Below are 15,730 nucleotides of genomic sequence, written 5' to 3'. Positions count from 1 at the left end.
TTTTGTAAAAATCGGTCACCTTTTTTCAAACATTATCTCCTCTGAGCGCGTTTGTCGTGTCGGCTTCAAACTAGCACAGGAGAGAGATTGAACCCTTCTGATTAAAAGTTGACCAAAGAGTTTTAATTACTGCTCCGGTTTGGATTTTATGTGCCGTCAAAGTCGGTCCCGTCCATCGCTGCTTGCAGCTTTAATTAAACTTGATGTTTGTAAACTCACTGTTTTACTGGTAATTTTCAAGAGAAAGTTAGAAGCAAAAATGATAAACAATGGCTGCCGCTTTCAATACTCTATCCTTCGAACACAAAAATGATATGCTGTATGATTACAGAAAGCTCTTGAGGCATGTACCGTAATGATAGTGCAGACAGTCCATTGTGAGGTCAGGACAGCAGTTTGTGGAGTTTCTGTAAATTGTGGACCCTGGCAGTATTTCTAAAGTGTATTTGTTGTGGCTGGTGTTCATTTTTATTTTCCCTTCTTCCCTTTTCCCAACAGAAAAAATATGATGATGCAGATCAAGACTGCAAATATGGTGAGCATTTTTTCAGGGAAACATTTTAATAAATAAACATTGATTGATTGATTGAATACAGTTGTTCAAGTTTAGGACATTAAAAATACATTCTTGAAATATTTCAGTGTAGTGATGACCAATTTGTCATTAAGGGGCGATGGTGGGTTCTGCAGCAAAACCAGTTGCAAAATATTGCTCTAAAGGTAACCATGAATCCAATATGAACCAAAATGAAAAAAAACTTTGACACCCTTGCACATTATTACACTTTGCAAATTCTCCATCTGATTAAAATCAGATAGTCTGTGTGTGTAATAAAACACAGTAAGTCTTTAAAAGGTTGAAATATATTATGTATTATCAGCAACACCCATATCGTGTTCATTTGAGCTGATCTTGTTTTTAGCAGTGTATGGTTTGTTTTGTTGAAAGACTGTTATGATACCTAAACAGTAATGTAAATATTTAGTTGCCCATTGGGAGATGAGGTGATCCTGCATTTCCAGTTTGAGTGTTGTTTGAAATGAGTTGAGTCGGTGGCTAACATGCTTTGCCAGACTGTGGTAGCTTTCATTCATGGGAACGCTGCCACATTGCAGCTTTGGCTTAAAATATTGCTCCTATTATTTGGAGAAATATTTAATGGTATTTGTATTAAACTTGTCTCCTGTACTTGCTTTTCTTGCTCACCCAGTGCTGGCAGACGATCGGGCAAGGGGAGACGGTTCGCTTCAGGCCAGCTTGCGCTCTATGCAGTTGGATGGCAGCCTGCAGGAGGTGGCCGGCATCCTCTCTAAAACCTTGTTTGGAGAGCCAATGGTATGTTGAGTGAACAGCAAATTCTATACATTATATGTATACAGCCAGATGAAACCATGATAATGTAATGCACTGTATTAACAAAGGGCACATACACTTTCCATTTTAGTGTGGAAGAGAATGTGAGTTGTAAATTGATGAATACAAAGTTTAAAACCAATAAATCACTTAAAACTGCTCGTCCTTAAAGGCCTACTGAAACCCACTACTACCGACCACGCAGTCTGATAGTTTATATATCAATGATGAAATCTTAACATTGCAACACATGCCAATACGGCCGGGTTAACTTATAAAGTGCAATTTTAAATTTCCCGGGAAACTTCTGGTTGAAAACTTCTAGGTATGATGACGTATGCGCGTGACGTCAGTAGTTGAATCAGACATTTTGGAATAGGTCGGTCGCCAGCTTAAATCGTCTTTTTTCATCGCTAAATTCCACAGTATTCTGGACATCTGTGTTGGTGAATCTTTTGCAATTTGTTTAATGAACAATGGAGACTGCTAAGAAGATACCTGTAGGTGCGATCGGTGTATTAGCGTCTGGCTACAGCAACACAACCAGGAGGACTTTGACTTGGATAGCAGACGCGCTATCCGACGCTAGCCGCCGACCGCATCGATGATCGGATGAAGTCCTTCGTCGCGCCGTCGATCGCTGGAACGCAGGTGAGCACTGGTGTTGATGAGCAGATGAGAGCTGGCGTAGGTGGAGAGCTAATGTTATTAGCATAGCTCTATCGAGGTCCCGTAGCTTCCATGGCGTCGTTAGCAACAGCATTGCTAGGCTTGGTCAGGCGGTACAGCATTAACCGTGTGGTTACAGGTCCAGAGTTTGGTAGTATTGTTGATCTTCTGTCTATCCTTCCAGTCAGGGGCTTATTTCTTTTGTTTCTATCTGCAGTTAAGCCCGATGCTATCACGTTAGCTCCGTAGCTAAAGTGCTTCGCTGATGTATTGTTGTGGAGATAAAAGTCACTGTGAATGTCCATTTCGCGTTCTCGACTCTCATTTTCAAGAGGATGTAGTATCCGAGGTGGTTTAAAATACAAATCCGGGATCCACAATAGAAAAAGGAGAGAGTGTGGAATCCAATGAGCCCTTGTACCTAAGTTACGGTCAGAGCGAAAAAAGATACGTCCTGCACTGCACTCTAGTCCTTCACTCTCACGTTTTTCATCCACAAATCTTTCATCCTCGCTCAAAATAATGGGGTAATCGTCGCTTTCTTGGTCCGAATCGTTCTCGCTGCTGGTGTAAACAATGGGGAAATGTGAGGAGACTTTCAACTTGTGACGTCACGTTACTTCCGGTACAGGCAAGGCTTTTTTTTATCAGCGACCAAAAGTTGCGAACTTTATCGTCGATGTTCTCTACTAAATCCTTTCAGCAAAAATATGGCAATATCGCATACTTGCCAACCCTCCCGAATTTTCCGGGAGACTCCCGAAATTCAGCGCCTCTCCCGAAAACCTCCCGGGACAATTATTCTCCCGAAAATCTCCCGATTTTCAGCCGGAGCTGGAGGCCACGCCCCCTCCAGCTCCATGAGACCTGAGTGAGGACAGCCTTTTTTCATGACAGGAGGACAACAGGGTGACAAGAACTAAATCATCCAGACTACAGATAAATTGTATTACTATGTTTATCTTACCTACAAATAAATATGGGCTTCACGGTGGCAGAGGGGTTAGTGCATCTGCCTCACAATACGAAGGTCCTGATTAGTCTTGGGTTCAATCCCGGGCTAGGGATCTTTCTGTGTGGAGTTTGCATGTTCTCCCCGTGACTGCGTGGGTTCCCTCCGGGTACTCCGGCTTCCTCCCACCTCCAAAGACATGCACCTGGGGATAAGTTGATTGGCAACACTAAATTGGCCCTAGTGTGTGGATGTGAGTGTGAATGTTGTCTGTCTATCTGTGTTGGCCCTGCGATGAGGTGGCGACTTGTCCAGGGTGTACCCCGCCTTCCGCCCGATTGTAGCTGAGATAGGCTCCAGCGCCCCCCGCGACCCCAAAGGGAATAAGCGGTAGAAAATGGATGGATGGATGGAAAAATAAATATATAAATTAATTTAAAAAAAATAAAACATTTTTTTTTACTATATTTTGCTTAAAACATCAAAATTAATTATATTTGTATTTGTATTTTTTCTGACTCCTTATTACACTCAGCCATAGAATTATACATTAAAATAAGCATATTTGAAATAATTAATTTTAAATGATCATAATAATTCATTTAAAATGACCATATTTAATTATTAAAATAATTGCTTGTTTATCAACAACTTTTATTCATTACATTTTGAAGCTCTCAGAAGCCAAGTTATGTTATATTCCTTAATATTTATTTATGCAAGTTTGAAGTATCAATTATCTAAACACAGTTTTGTTTGCATGTTTTCAGGATGTATATATATATATATATATATATATATATATATATATATATATATATATATATATATATATATATATATATATATATATGTGTGTGTATAATGAAATACTTGACTTGGTGAATTCTAGCTGTCAATATACTCCTCCCCTCTTAACCCCCCCCCCCCCCCCCCCCCCACACCTCCCGAAATTGGAGGTCTCAAGGTTGGCAAGTATGCAATATCGCGAAATGATCAAGTATGACACACAGAATGGATCTGCTATCCCCCGTTTAAATAAAAAAAAATCATTTCAGTAGGCCTTTAAAGGGGAACTGCACTTTTTTTCAGTTTTGTCTCTCATTTAAAATCTCTGTTAGGACACAAGAACACACCATTTTTTCTTTTTTTAATGCGTTCTAAGTTGTAAAATATGGCAAATATGAGGTGGCTAACAATGACGCTAATGTAGTACACTGTTGCGCCCATGAAGTCGTCTTAAAAAACATCCAAAAACCGCCAACAATACTCCATTTACACCTCGTGACCTGAATATTACCCAAGTATTAGCAGTACTCTCATTTTAGGTGCCTTTGCAGACAAACTATTTTTAGCAGCGCCGTGGTCAGAGAGCTAACTACTTTATGCTGCTATATTGACATATTCAGCCGGTGAGCTGCTGCATCGCCTCTGAGCTAGTGAATGTTAATTCTAGATTTTTATTAGAGATGTCATGAAAAGACGCTCGTTTTGGAGTACTTTTTTTTTTTTTCAACCCGGTTGAGGATTAGGATTTATTCTTAATCTAAACGGGCAGATATGAACATCCCATCAGTACAGAAAGTGATTGTTTTATTATGTTCAAAGTTTATACATTTGTTCAGCACTTAGCAATACTGCTACATGATGCTTAGTGTTTGTTGTTGAATGGTAACGCAAATGTTGTCTTTCGTCTGTGAAATTAATATGCTGTAGTATGCTTAAAATGAGCAAAATATGTAATTATTACATGTTAAGAATGCGCCTGTTACTACATTACATTTACAGTTAGTGTGTGTATGAAACGATGATAGAGGCTTTTGGATGTTTTTTAGAGTGCTTTATAGGCTGAAAAAATAGCGACTCCCATTGGATCCCATGTTAGCTGACTTTTGTGTTTATTTTTGAGTTCAAATAGAGTTAGACAAAATTCCCAAAAAAGTGCAGTTCCCCTTTTAATAGTTGAGACGCGCTCTTAATAACCTGTTAGAGCCACACCTTGACTTTAGTATTAACAGTTAAATCATAATATTGGCACTCTCTCGACCTTCTTTTTGTGTGGTCTGATTCTGGCTTGGGGGATGATTGTCGACTGCTTCTCCCGTGCCTTGTCCTCAACCGGGCACATCTGTCTGAGGCCTTTCGCTGGCCTGGACGCCGGCGCGGTGGCCCCCGTCTGTGCGTCCTGTCGCTGGCTGGCCTGTCTGTGTGAGGCTGGTGGTCCCTTGTTTCATGGGCGCCACACCGGCTGTTTTGGGTGGGGCTTTCTTGGAGGCTGGGCCTGTGCTTTAGCTCCTGTATACTAGGAGACAAATATACTGTACATATACATACATACAAACGCACATACATGGATACATAACCCACATATGTATGCATATTCGCATGCACATACACACTGTAAATACATTCACACGCACATTCATTGTACACACATACACATCCGTATATACATACTCACACACATAAACTCATGCATACAATCATGCTTCAGCAGACACATTCATACATACAAGTGTACACAATCACACTCATAGAAATACACACCCATACATTACATTAAACACAGCACACTACTAAAGCTTAATGTCTTTATCATAACAATATAAAAGGTTAATATAGCCCACTCCTCTTTCTTCCCCCACTTCCTCTCCTTTCTTTTGTAATCCAATTATTCATTACATTTATGTGTTGTTGCATTTCAAGCAATAATCTTGATAATAGAGGTAATTTATTTAATTATTTATTAAGGGTGTAACGGTCCGTGTATTTGTATTGAACCGTTTCGGTACAGGCGGTTCGGTTCGGAGGTGTACCGAACAAGTTTCCACACGGACATATTAAGTAGCGTACAGCACGTTGTGTAAACCAGTGTTTTTCAACCACTGTGCCGTGAGATACAGTCTGGTGTGCCGTGGGAGGTTATCTAGTGTCACCTATTTGGGTTAAAAATATTTTTTGCAAACCAGTAATTATAGTCTGCAAATGATGTGTTGTTGTTGAGTTTCTGTACTATTTGGAGATTGGCAGACTTACCACGTTATACTCTTCCATATCAGTAAATGGCAACCGGTAGCTAATTGCTTTGTAGATGTCGGAAACAGCGGGAGGCAGCATGCAGGTAAAAAGGTGTCTAATGCTTAAACCAAAAATAAACAAAAGGTGAGTGCCCCTAAGAAAAGGCATTGAAGCTTAGGGAAGGCTATGCAGAACGAAACTAAAACTGAACTGGCTACAAAGTAAACAAAAACAGACTGCTGGATGACAGCAAAGACTTACTGTGGAGCAAAGACAATGTACATCCGAACATGACATGACAATCAACAATGTACCCACAAAGGAGGATAAAAACAACTGAAATATTATTGATTGCTAAAACAAAGTGGATGCGGAAAATATCGCTCAAAGGAAGACATGAAACTGCTACAGGAAAATACCAAAAAAAGAGAAAAAGCCACCAAATTAACTAAATAACAAGAACTAAAACATTACACACAAGAAAACAGCAAGAAACTCAAAATAAGTCAGGGCGTGATGTGACAGGTGTTGAAAGTACATCTACTTTGAGACAAGAGCTATATTGATGCATGCTTGGTTATGGTTAAAAGTCATATCCAACAATTGTGACAACATTTTTTTTACTGTCAACTGAGTTTTGTTTTTTTAATGATTTCTGCTGGTGGTGTGCCTCCGCATTTTTTGAACGCACAAAATGTGCCATGGCTCAAAAAAGGTTGAAAAACTTGGTGTAAACAATGCACACCGAGGCACAACACACGGCATGCTAGCAACGACCGGGCTACGATAGACTGACCATACGTCCTCTTTTCACCGGACATTGTCCTCTTTTGCGGAGCTGTCAGGGCGGAGTTTCTTAAATGCCTCAAATGTCCGGCATTTTGAGTTAGGGTTGCGTGTATTTTCAATGTACGTTCAGGGTTAAGAAGGGGTTAAAAACAAAACAAATTGTGCGCACAGCAGCATTGGTGAGGGAGGGGCAGAGACAGAGAGAGCGAGAGAGTTATGATAAACGCGCATGCGTCGCCAGGCTCTGCTTTTTATTCATAGATTTATCAGATTGAATTTTTTATCATCTATAGCAGGGGTGTCAAAAGTGTGCCCCGGAGGCCATTTGCGGCCCACAGCTAATGTTTTAAAGGCCCACGGCACATTCTAAAAATACTATTAAAATAAACAAAAACATAACAAAAGTGAAATAAAAAAGCTAAAGGTTAAATTTAGAAAAAGTTGCAATGTTGACTAATAAAACAAACTGTTTTGTTTTTTTCTTTCAAACTGTCATTGCTCAAAACATAATATTGAATCAAAATCAATGTTATTATGAATTATTGACCTATCCAAGGTTCCCATTACTTCACATCAAATATTCCACTAAGAAAAATATATTTGGTGGAAGATTTTGCAAATTTGGTAAATAAATAACCAAAAAAATTGTATTTTGTTGTTTTCTTACTGTACCGAAAATGAACCGAACCGTGATCTCTAAACTGAGGTACCTACCGAACCGAAATTTTTGTGTACCGTTACACCCTTATTATTCATGATCAATATTGTTATTTCTATTGGTATTATTGTTTCAATTGTAGTGCTATATTGTTCATTTGTCTATACTCTATTACTATCTACTTCACGAGTTTGCTTTTCCTTATAATTTCTGGTATTTTATTTGTATATATTGTATTTGCTGATGTAGTTCTTTTGTTGTTTTTGTTCTCTCTCTCTCTCTCTGTCTCTCGTCCCCACAATTTCCTCCTCTGTCTGCCTTGTCTTCTTCTTCTTTCTATCTCCTCCTGCTGCGTCAAACACTAAATATATCCGAATAAAGTCAAACACAAATAAGGCAACAAGAGAAATATCCCACATTTCTCTTTTGTAAAGTAAATCTGTACAGCCGATATGGGCATCTACATCAACTATATAATTTGCTGAAAGGCTGGACAGGACAGATTTTAAAAATAAAATGAAAACTCACTCATGTTGGCTGATGCTCCGTACAGAAACGTTTAAGTATATTTTACATTACAGCAAGCTTTCATGTTAACAGTTCACAGTTAAATGTTTGAATGAATATCTTAATAGATATCATTTGTATATCTTTTTTATTCTGAATATTGTAATTACAACAATGTTAACAGTGCACAGTTAAATGAATGAATCCATTTGTTTGTAGATAACATGTTTATTATGACTATCATAAATACATTCATGTCAACTGTCTTTGCTGTTCCGTACATTGTGCCAGCAGATGGCACTGGGATATGTTGCTTTTTCTGTCATAATAATGACTTGCATCTGTAGAAAGTCTTTGGGCCTGAATGCATGATGTTGCTTCTTTGTACATGAGTTTCTAAATATAAAACATTTGCCTTTTTTTCCCCCTCACAAAAATGCTGCACATTACAACTTGCCCTCCATTTTCTTTTACAGAACGGCATTGTTGCAAAAGACATATCCAGATTAAAAATACTCTTTTTGGAAATAGAGGTCAGTACCACTGGTTCATACACCTTATTGTCATATAAATGTACTATCTAATTCATGTCTTTTCAGCCCATGTAAGTGGTACAGTGCAACCTCGATTTACAAACTTAATTGGTTCCTAAACAGGGTTCGTATAGTAAAGCAAATTTCTCCAGAAGGAAAATATGTAAATATGAATGTGTTCCAGCCTCGACAAAAGTCCATATCTAAGTGGAGGGGGGTGTACACTTTGAACACAATATAGAGTGCTATGCAGTACATCAAACAAACATAACTTTCTCTTTAACAAGCTGAACTGTGCTGTTTGCACTGCTCTGCCAATACGCGCACAAACACAGAAGCCACGGCGGTGCCCTCACAAACGATCAGAAATCACACAAATCCTTAACTTTAACAACTGTATCACTCCAATAATAAACATTTAAAAAGTAAAATCCACCTACATCCACATCGGCAACAAGCTGAGGAGAAGGCCGTAGACAAGCTTGGAAAAGGAAGGGGGCGAGAGCCGTGAGTGCCCTTGTGCCGCTGAGGGAAAGGAAGTGTATTTTTCTTCCTGTGAAATAAGTCTGCTCTGGCATGGATTTCCAGATAAGTTTGGTCTCATCACAATTACAACTTGCTGTAGTCGATTCTTCCATACTTTAAACACCATTATTGTGTGCCAAGCAAATAGTCATTTTTATTTTGGGACTCATTGAGTTGGCAAAATGGACAAAATTTGGCAAAAGGCGAAAAAACACAGGAAAAAAGGCACGCACATATTGAAGCGCAGAGTAGTGAGTGACTGGTAGTGTGCTGCAATGTGCAGCAAGTGACATGGAGGGCTTTGCCTCCTCACTAAAATGCTGCACCCTGCCTTTTGCTTTTAGGCGGAACACAAAATGAAATAAGGAAGCGTTCGTACAAAGAGTGATTCACACATGAAGGAGGCACATTTAGCTCTGTCTAAAAGTTTGTAAATCGAAAAGTTCGCAAATTGAGGGCTTTGTAAATCAAAGTTGCACTGTAATTCCTCATCAGTTTAGCTATTTAGTACTCAGCTGCTTGTTTGCAAACAATACTAGCCATGACCCAAAAGTAACACTTCTATTCATCTTTTTTCTGTAAGGCAATAAAGAAGAGAGAAATGGCACCAGAATATACAGATGACCACGAGGAGGGTGAGCAAATACAGTATAACTTAATAAGTTCATTTCTATGTATCTTTTATATTAACAAAACAGCAAGCGGTGTCCAAATTGCACATATATTCAGTACATGCACCATATATGCAGCGGTTATTTTTGATAACGGTCTGTGTAAGTCACAAGCCAGTCTTTGCGTAATGCCAGCAATGTATGGCTCTTGAGTTGCACTGATCACTTAACTTCTTGTCCTGACAGAGGTGCAAGATGGCTGGCAGTTCCGACCTCCTCCACGAGGAGTCACCAGCAGTGAGGAGTACACCCTCTGTAAAAGGTACAACAGACCGTGGGTTTCAAAGTTGTGGGTGTATGTTGAGTTATCATAGAACCAGTGCTGTCAAGCCATAAAAAAAAAAAGTAAGAGAATAATTATGATCAGTAGTTAATTGTATTGATATCTTTTTAACCTAACGCCAAAAAATGCTGAGAAAAGCCCTCAACTATAGTTATTTTAATTTAAATTCATTACATTACTGTGGCAGATCAAAAGATTGATGTTTTTTATGCAGTCTGGCCATTTACTCAAATTAATCATTCAACCCATATGAGACCTTGGTCCCCAACCAATGGTCCGTGAACCGTTTGCTACAGAAACCTTAAATAATTTATAAACGACCACATTTTCTCCGACTGAACTTTGGCCTGTCTCACGAGACACACCAATAAGCTTGTTCATAGATGTATAATAAAACTTCTGATACAACTTACCATTTTTGTATTTGTTATATCTTTGTTACATGGGACAGTGCACCTTAATAAACTTGTAAGTGTGTCGGATTGTAGCCAAAGGCTGATTTCCATCTGCAGTCCCTGGCAGGTTGATGGTATATACAATATATACCATCAACCATCTCATCGCAAATTAACAAGCCCAGGGCTCCCACTAATTCAGCGTTATGGTGAGCTGTATTTTCCATGCACTTTTTTTTGCTGTATTTATCTGCCGAACGTGGGAGGCCGGTCTGTGAAAATAATGCCAACATTAAACCAAAGGTTGGGCACCCCTGGTATAACCTACTGACGTAAACACATCAAGAAACCATTGAACAACTTTTGAGCAATACAAAAGCAAGTATTAAATGTTAACAATGGTGCTTTCCCTCTGCTTCAGATCATGTCAATTAAATAAAACACACCCATCAATCAGTGCTGTAAGATCAAACATCAAAAATATCATTGTCCATCATCACATATTAAAGTGATTATTAAGTAACATCAAGTAGGCTACATAAAACTGAGCAGCTATGTTGCTGACCTCATGCCTCTAATTTCTTCCTCTGGGAGGCCATAGTTGTGCGCCACGGCCGACAGCTTTTCATAGGTGCCTGAGTGCTTGCTCATAAAGTGTTCTCCACTTACGTTTGGCAAAGAGCCGTGATCAACATAAGAAGCCATATCACTCTACCTTTTGCGCGGTGGAGACGATCAAGGGAGGCTCGACTTTTCACTGCTCCTCCCTTTTACCTACCCAACTACAATGGGAGCCTATTAGCTTTGGCTAAACAAGCCCAAACACAATGACAGCCAATCATTGTCCACTTCAGGGTGTGGCTGACCTTTGGTTTTCACCCCCAACAAGTGAAGCACAAGAAGCGGGCGAGGAAACTCACTTAGAGACAGTAACGTGATTAGAAAACACAACACGCTAACTCACGTACAGAGACAGTAACGTGATTAGAAAACATAACACGCTAAATATTACTGTAATTAATCACAATTAATGAGATAAATTGACATCCCTAGGAAAAACTCAGTTCATTTATTTGAGCTGTTCTGTGTATGAATATCACAATGTCTATTAAAGCTGCCTTTTGAGATGTATTGATATGTCTTGCTTGCTCAAACCTTTGCTTCGTTTACATTGTTATAGTATGCACAAAAAAGCACTCAAAATAGATGCAAGGATGCAAGTTTTAAGAAAAAAGGATAGGAAAGTATGTTACACATACTTCATATAGAACTTGATTGTCTGAACCAACCAACGTAACGTGTGGAGTCCCCCAAGGTTCAATCTTGGGGCCGACTTTATTTAACATCTATATGCTCCCACTAGGACAAATCATGCAAAATAATATTGACCATCATTGCTATGCCGATGACACCCAAATCTATGTAGCGCTATCACCAAATGACTATCGCCCCATAGATCTTCTGTACTAGTGCATTGAGCAAGTCAAACACTGGATGTGCCAAAATTTCCTACAACTAAATGAAGATAAAACTGATATAATTGTTTTTGGTGCTAAAAAAGAAAGGTTCAAAGTCATCCAACACCTTCAATCACTGTCCCTGAAAACCTCAAATAAAGCCAGAAATCTTGGGGTTATTTTAGATTCTGATTTACATTTGGACAGTCACATCAAATCAGTAAGAAAATCGGTCTACTATCACCTCAAAAATGTAACAAGACTTAGAGGGCTCATGTCAGCTCAAGACTTAGAAAAATTTGTACATGTCTTTATTACCAGTAGGCTAGACTATTGTAATGGTCTCCTTGCAGGTCTTCCCAAAAAAACTGTCAGGCAGCTACAGCTTGTTCAGAATGCGGCTGCTAGAGTTCTAACAAAGACCAAAAAATGTGAGCACATTACACCAATTCCTAAATCCTTACATTGGCTCCCTGTACATCAGAGAATTGATTTCAAAATCCTCCTGCTTACATATAAATCACTACATGGTCTAGGGCCGAAGTATATCACTGATATGCTCCCACTATATAAGCCCTCTAGATCAGTGCTTTTCAACCACTGTGCCGCGGCACACTAGTGTGCGGTGAGATATTGTCTGGTGTGCCGTGGGAAATTATGCAACTTCACCTAATTGGTCCCAAAAATTTTTTTTGCAAATCAATAATTATAATCTGCAAATAATGTGCCGTTGCTTAGTGCCTGTGCTGTGTAAAACTCGGCAGGGTAACCACGTAATACTCCATGTCAGTAGGTGGCAGCATTTAGTTAATTGCTTTGTAAAAGTCGGAATGTGTCGGGTGAGACAAGGATGGTTTGTTGTAATCCCAATATGCAGACCACATAGGGAGACAGTGTGCAGGTAAAAAGGTATGTAATGCTTAAACCAAAAATTAACAAAAGGGAAAGGCAATGGCTATGCAAAACGAAAGTACAACTGAACTGGCTACAAAGTAAACAGATACAGAATGCTGGACGACAGCAAAAACTTACAGCGTCCACAAAGTACGTCTGTTCTTGACATGACAATCAACAATGTCCACACAAAGAAGGATAGCAACAATGTAAATAGTCTTGCTTGCTAACACAAAGCAGGTGTGCGGAATAGCGCTCAAAGGATGACATGAAACTGCTACAGGAAAACACCAACAAAATAGGAAGGGTCACCAAAATAGGAGCGCAAGACAAGAACTAAAACACTACACACAGGAAAACACCAACAAACTCAAAATAAGGTCGAGTTTCATTTTTTAATGTTTTCTGCTGGTGGTGTGCCTCCGGATATTTTAATGAGAAAAATGTGCCTTGCCTCAAAAAAGTTTGAAAAACACTGCTCTAGATCACTAAGATCTTCTGAGACCAATCTGTTAGCGGTTCCCAGAGTAAACTCAAATCAAGGGAGAGCATCATTCAGTCACTATGCAACAAATAGCTGGAATAAACTTCCTGAAGATGTCAGACTTTCCCCAACTCTGACTACTTTTAAAACTAGACTGAAAACTTTTATGTTCACCTTAGCTTTCAGCTAAATCTTTTAACGTCCGCACTGTTTTTATTTTTATCGTCTGCATTTTAATTTTGCTTGTATTTTCTTTCATTTCACTTTGTCTGTGAAGCACTTTAAGTTTGCCTTGTGTATGAAAAGTGCTACACAAATAAAGTTGCCTTGAATGGCAGAATAAGCAAAATAATGTGATGTTCTTAATGAAAAAATACCCTGTTGATAGATATAGAAGCAGTTGAGCATACAGTTTGTGTCTCCTGTAGGTACTTGGAGCAGGGCTTGTGTAGGTATGGGGCCCAGTGCACGTCGGCCCACTCGCAGGAAGAGCTGCTGGAATGGCAGAAACGCTACGCTTCACGCCTCATCCGTCTCAAGCAGCAGCAGGAGAGCAAACACTTTACCGAAAACTACATGGAGACATTGATAGAGAAGTGGATGAACTCTCTCTCCCCAGAGAAAGTGGTAAGGGGCATTGTGCTACAAGATCAATAGAAGTTTAATAAGTGGAAACACCCACCCTGTATACTGTGTGTGCTGCAGGTGTGTTTAGTCAAAGTCGGTCTACACACATGTCCCCCTCAGTTTATTTGTTGTGCTCTTTAAAAAGCACTTCCTCTATTCTGTGTGAATCTGCCATTAGATGACACCAATGACAACAAATGAGTATCAAACACCAATTTACATTATTACAGGTGTTAAATAAGGTAATGTACTATATTACTATTAGGGGTGGGTATGAATTTGGTACTTTTTTTTTTATAGCACCGACCGAATCCCGCCAGTTCTATGCGGAAATTGTTTTACGTAAAATCCAACATGGCACTGTTACATGGGTTGCACGTGATGTCATGCTCGGTTGCCGACTCTTTGCCCGTCGGCACTTTTGCGATCACCCCAGCAGCACTGAGCGCAGACTCAGCCAAAATATCTCTAGGTAATGTTACAATTTTCAATAAAAAAAATTGACTCAAAACGCTCCACTTTTCCAAAAATGCCCTTTCTTGATGCTAATATAAATTGGCTTTGCTATTGACATGCTACTTATTACTAGCATTAGTGATTTTACATGGCGATTTCAACACCTCCAAATTTGTTAATGTAAACAACTAAGATGCATTTTACAATCACAGCTGATGCGTAATAAGTTTACTACTTACTGTATTAACACTTTCTGGCGTGCAAAAAAAAAACACCAACTATTTACTACTGCCCTCTAAAGTCTTGGACTTCTAATTGTAATAGCAATTTAAAGTCATACTTGATGAGACTGAGAAAGATATAAAAACTGGACAGCACTCATAATAAGCTCTTTTTTATCTGTAATGTCCAATATATCTCACCCCATGCACAACACTGTGGAGACCCTGAGTAGATCCTTCAGCATTAGACTGTTACATCCACAGTGCAAGAAGGCGAGCTACCACAGGTCCTTTCTACCCACAGCCATAAGACTTTACAACGCACTTATGTCATTACTGTGATGTTTTTTATTTTTGCGGTGTGCAATACGGATGTTTTTTGTTGTATTGTGTCTTGTATCTGTACATATTAGTGAGCAATATGTAGTATTTATTACTATTTTTGTTTTCATTACGGTTTACTTCTGTTACTGTTTTTAAAAACCTGCACTGTAACAACGTAATTTCCCCATTGTGGGATAGATAAGTCTATCCTATCCTTTAAATGTTGCGATAATAAAACTTTTTTTTTGGTCAAACACAATATTTAGTAGAGGTGTGGGGAAAAAATTAATTCGAATTCAAATCGCGATTCTCACGTTGTGCAATTCAAAATCGATTCATTTTTTTTTTTTTTTTATGATTTTTTAAATTTATTTATTTTTACATTTTTATCTTTTTTTTATTTTTATTGTTTTAATTAATCAATCCAACAAAACAATACACAGCAATACCATAACAATGCGATCCAATTCCAAAACCAAACCTGACCCAGCAACACTCAGAACTGCAATAAACAGAGCAATTGAGAGGAGACACAAACACGACACAGTACAAACCAAAAGTAGTGAAACAAAAATGAGTATTATCAACAACAGTATCAATATTAGTTACAATTTCAACATAGCAGTGATTAAAAATTCCTCATTAACATTATCATTAGACATTTATAAAAAAGAAAAAACAATAGTGTCACAGTGGCTTACATTTGCATCGCATCTCATAAGCTTGACAACACACTGTGTCCAATATTTTCACAAAGATAAAATAAGTCATATTTTTGGTTCATTTAATAGTTAAAACAAATTTACATTATTGCAATCAGTTGATAAAACATTGTCCTTTACAATTATAACAGCTTTTTACAAAAATCTACTACCGTACTCTGCTTGCATGTCAGCAGACTGGGGTAGATCCT

General features: G+C 38.7%; 1 protein-coding gene across 3 annotated transcripts in view; it reads left to right on the top strand.

The window, feature by feature from the left end:
• Positions 1–15,730, top strand: part of helz (helicase with zinc finger) — a 114,506-nt gene that overhangs the window by 35,312 nt on the left and 63,464 nt on the right. For all 3 annotated transcript variants that reach the window (XM_061922852.2, XM_061922850.2, XM_061922851.2), the window contains exons 3-8: positions 499–535; positions 1,212–1,336; positions 8,424–8,480; positions 9,589–9,640; positions 9,863–9,938; positions 13,618–13,816. In XM_061922852.2, coding sequence (XP_061778836.2) covers positions 499–535; positions 1,212–1,336; positions 8,424–8,480; positions 9,589–9,640; positions 9,863–9,938; positions 13,618–13,816 — 546 coding nt within the window. The remainder of the gene's footprint in view (positions 1–498; positions 536–1,211; positions 1,337–8,423; positions 8,481–9,588; positions 9,641–9,862; positions 9,939–13,617; positions 13,817–15,730) is intronic.

The sequence above is a fragment of the Nerophis lumbriciformis genome, linkage group LG27 (assembly GCF_033978685.3).
Source record: "Nerophis lumbriciformis linkage group LG27, RoL_Nlum_v2.1, whole genome shotgun sequence".
In the NCBI taxonomy this organism is placed as follows: Eukaryota; Metazoa; Chordata; class Actinopteri; order Syngnathiformes; family Syngnathidae; genus Nerophis; species Nerophis lumbriciformis.
Note: the sequence above shows the minus strand (reverse complement) of the source record. Positions and strands in the feature narration are given on the sequence as shown.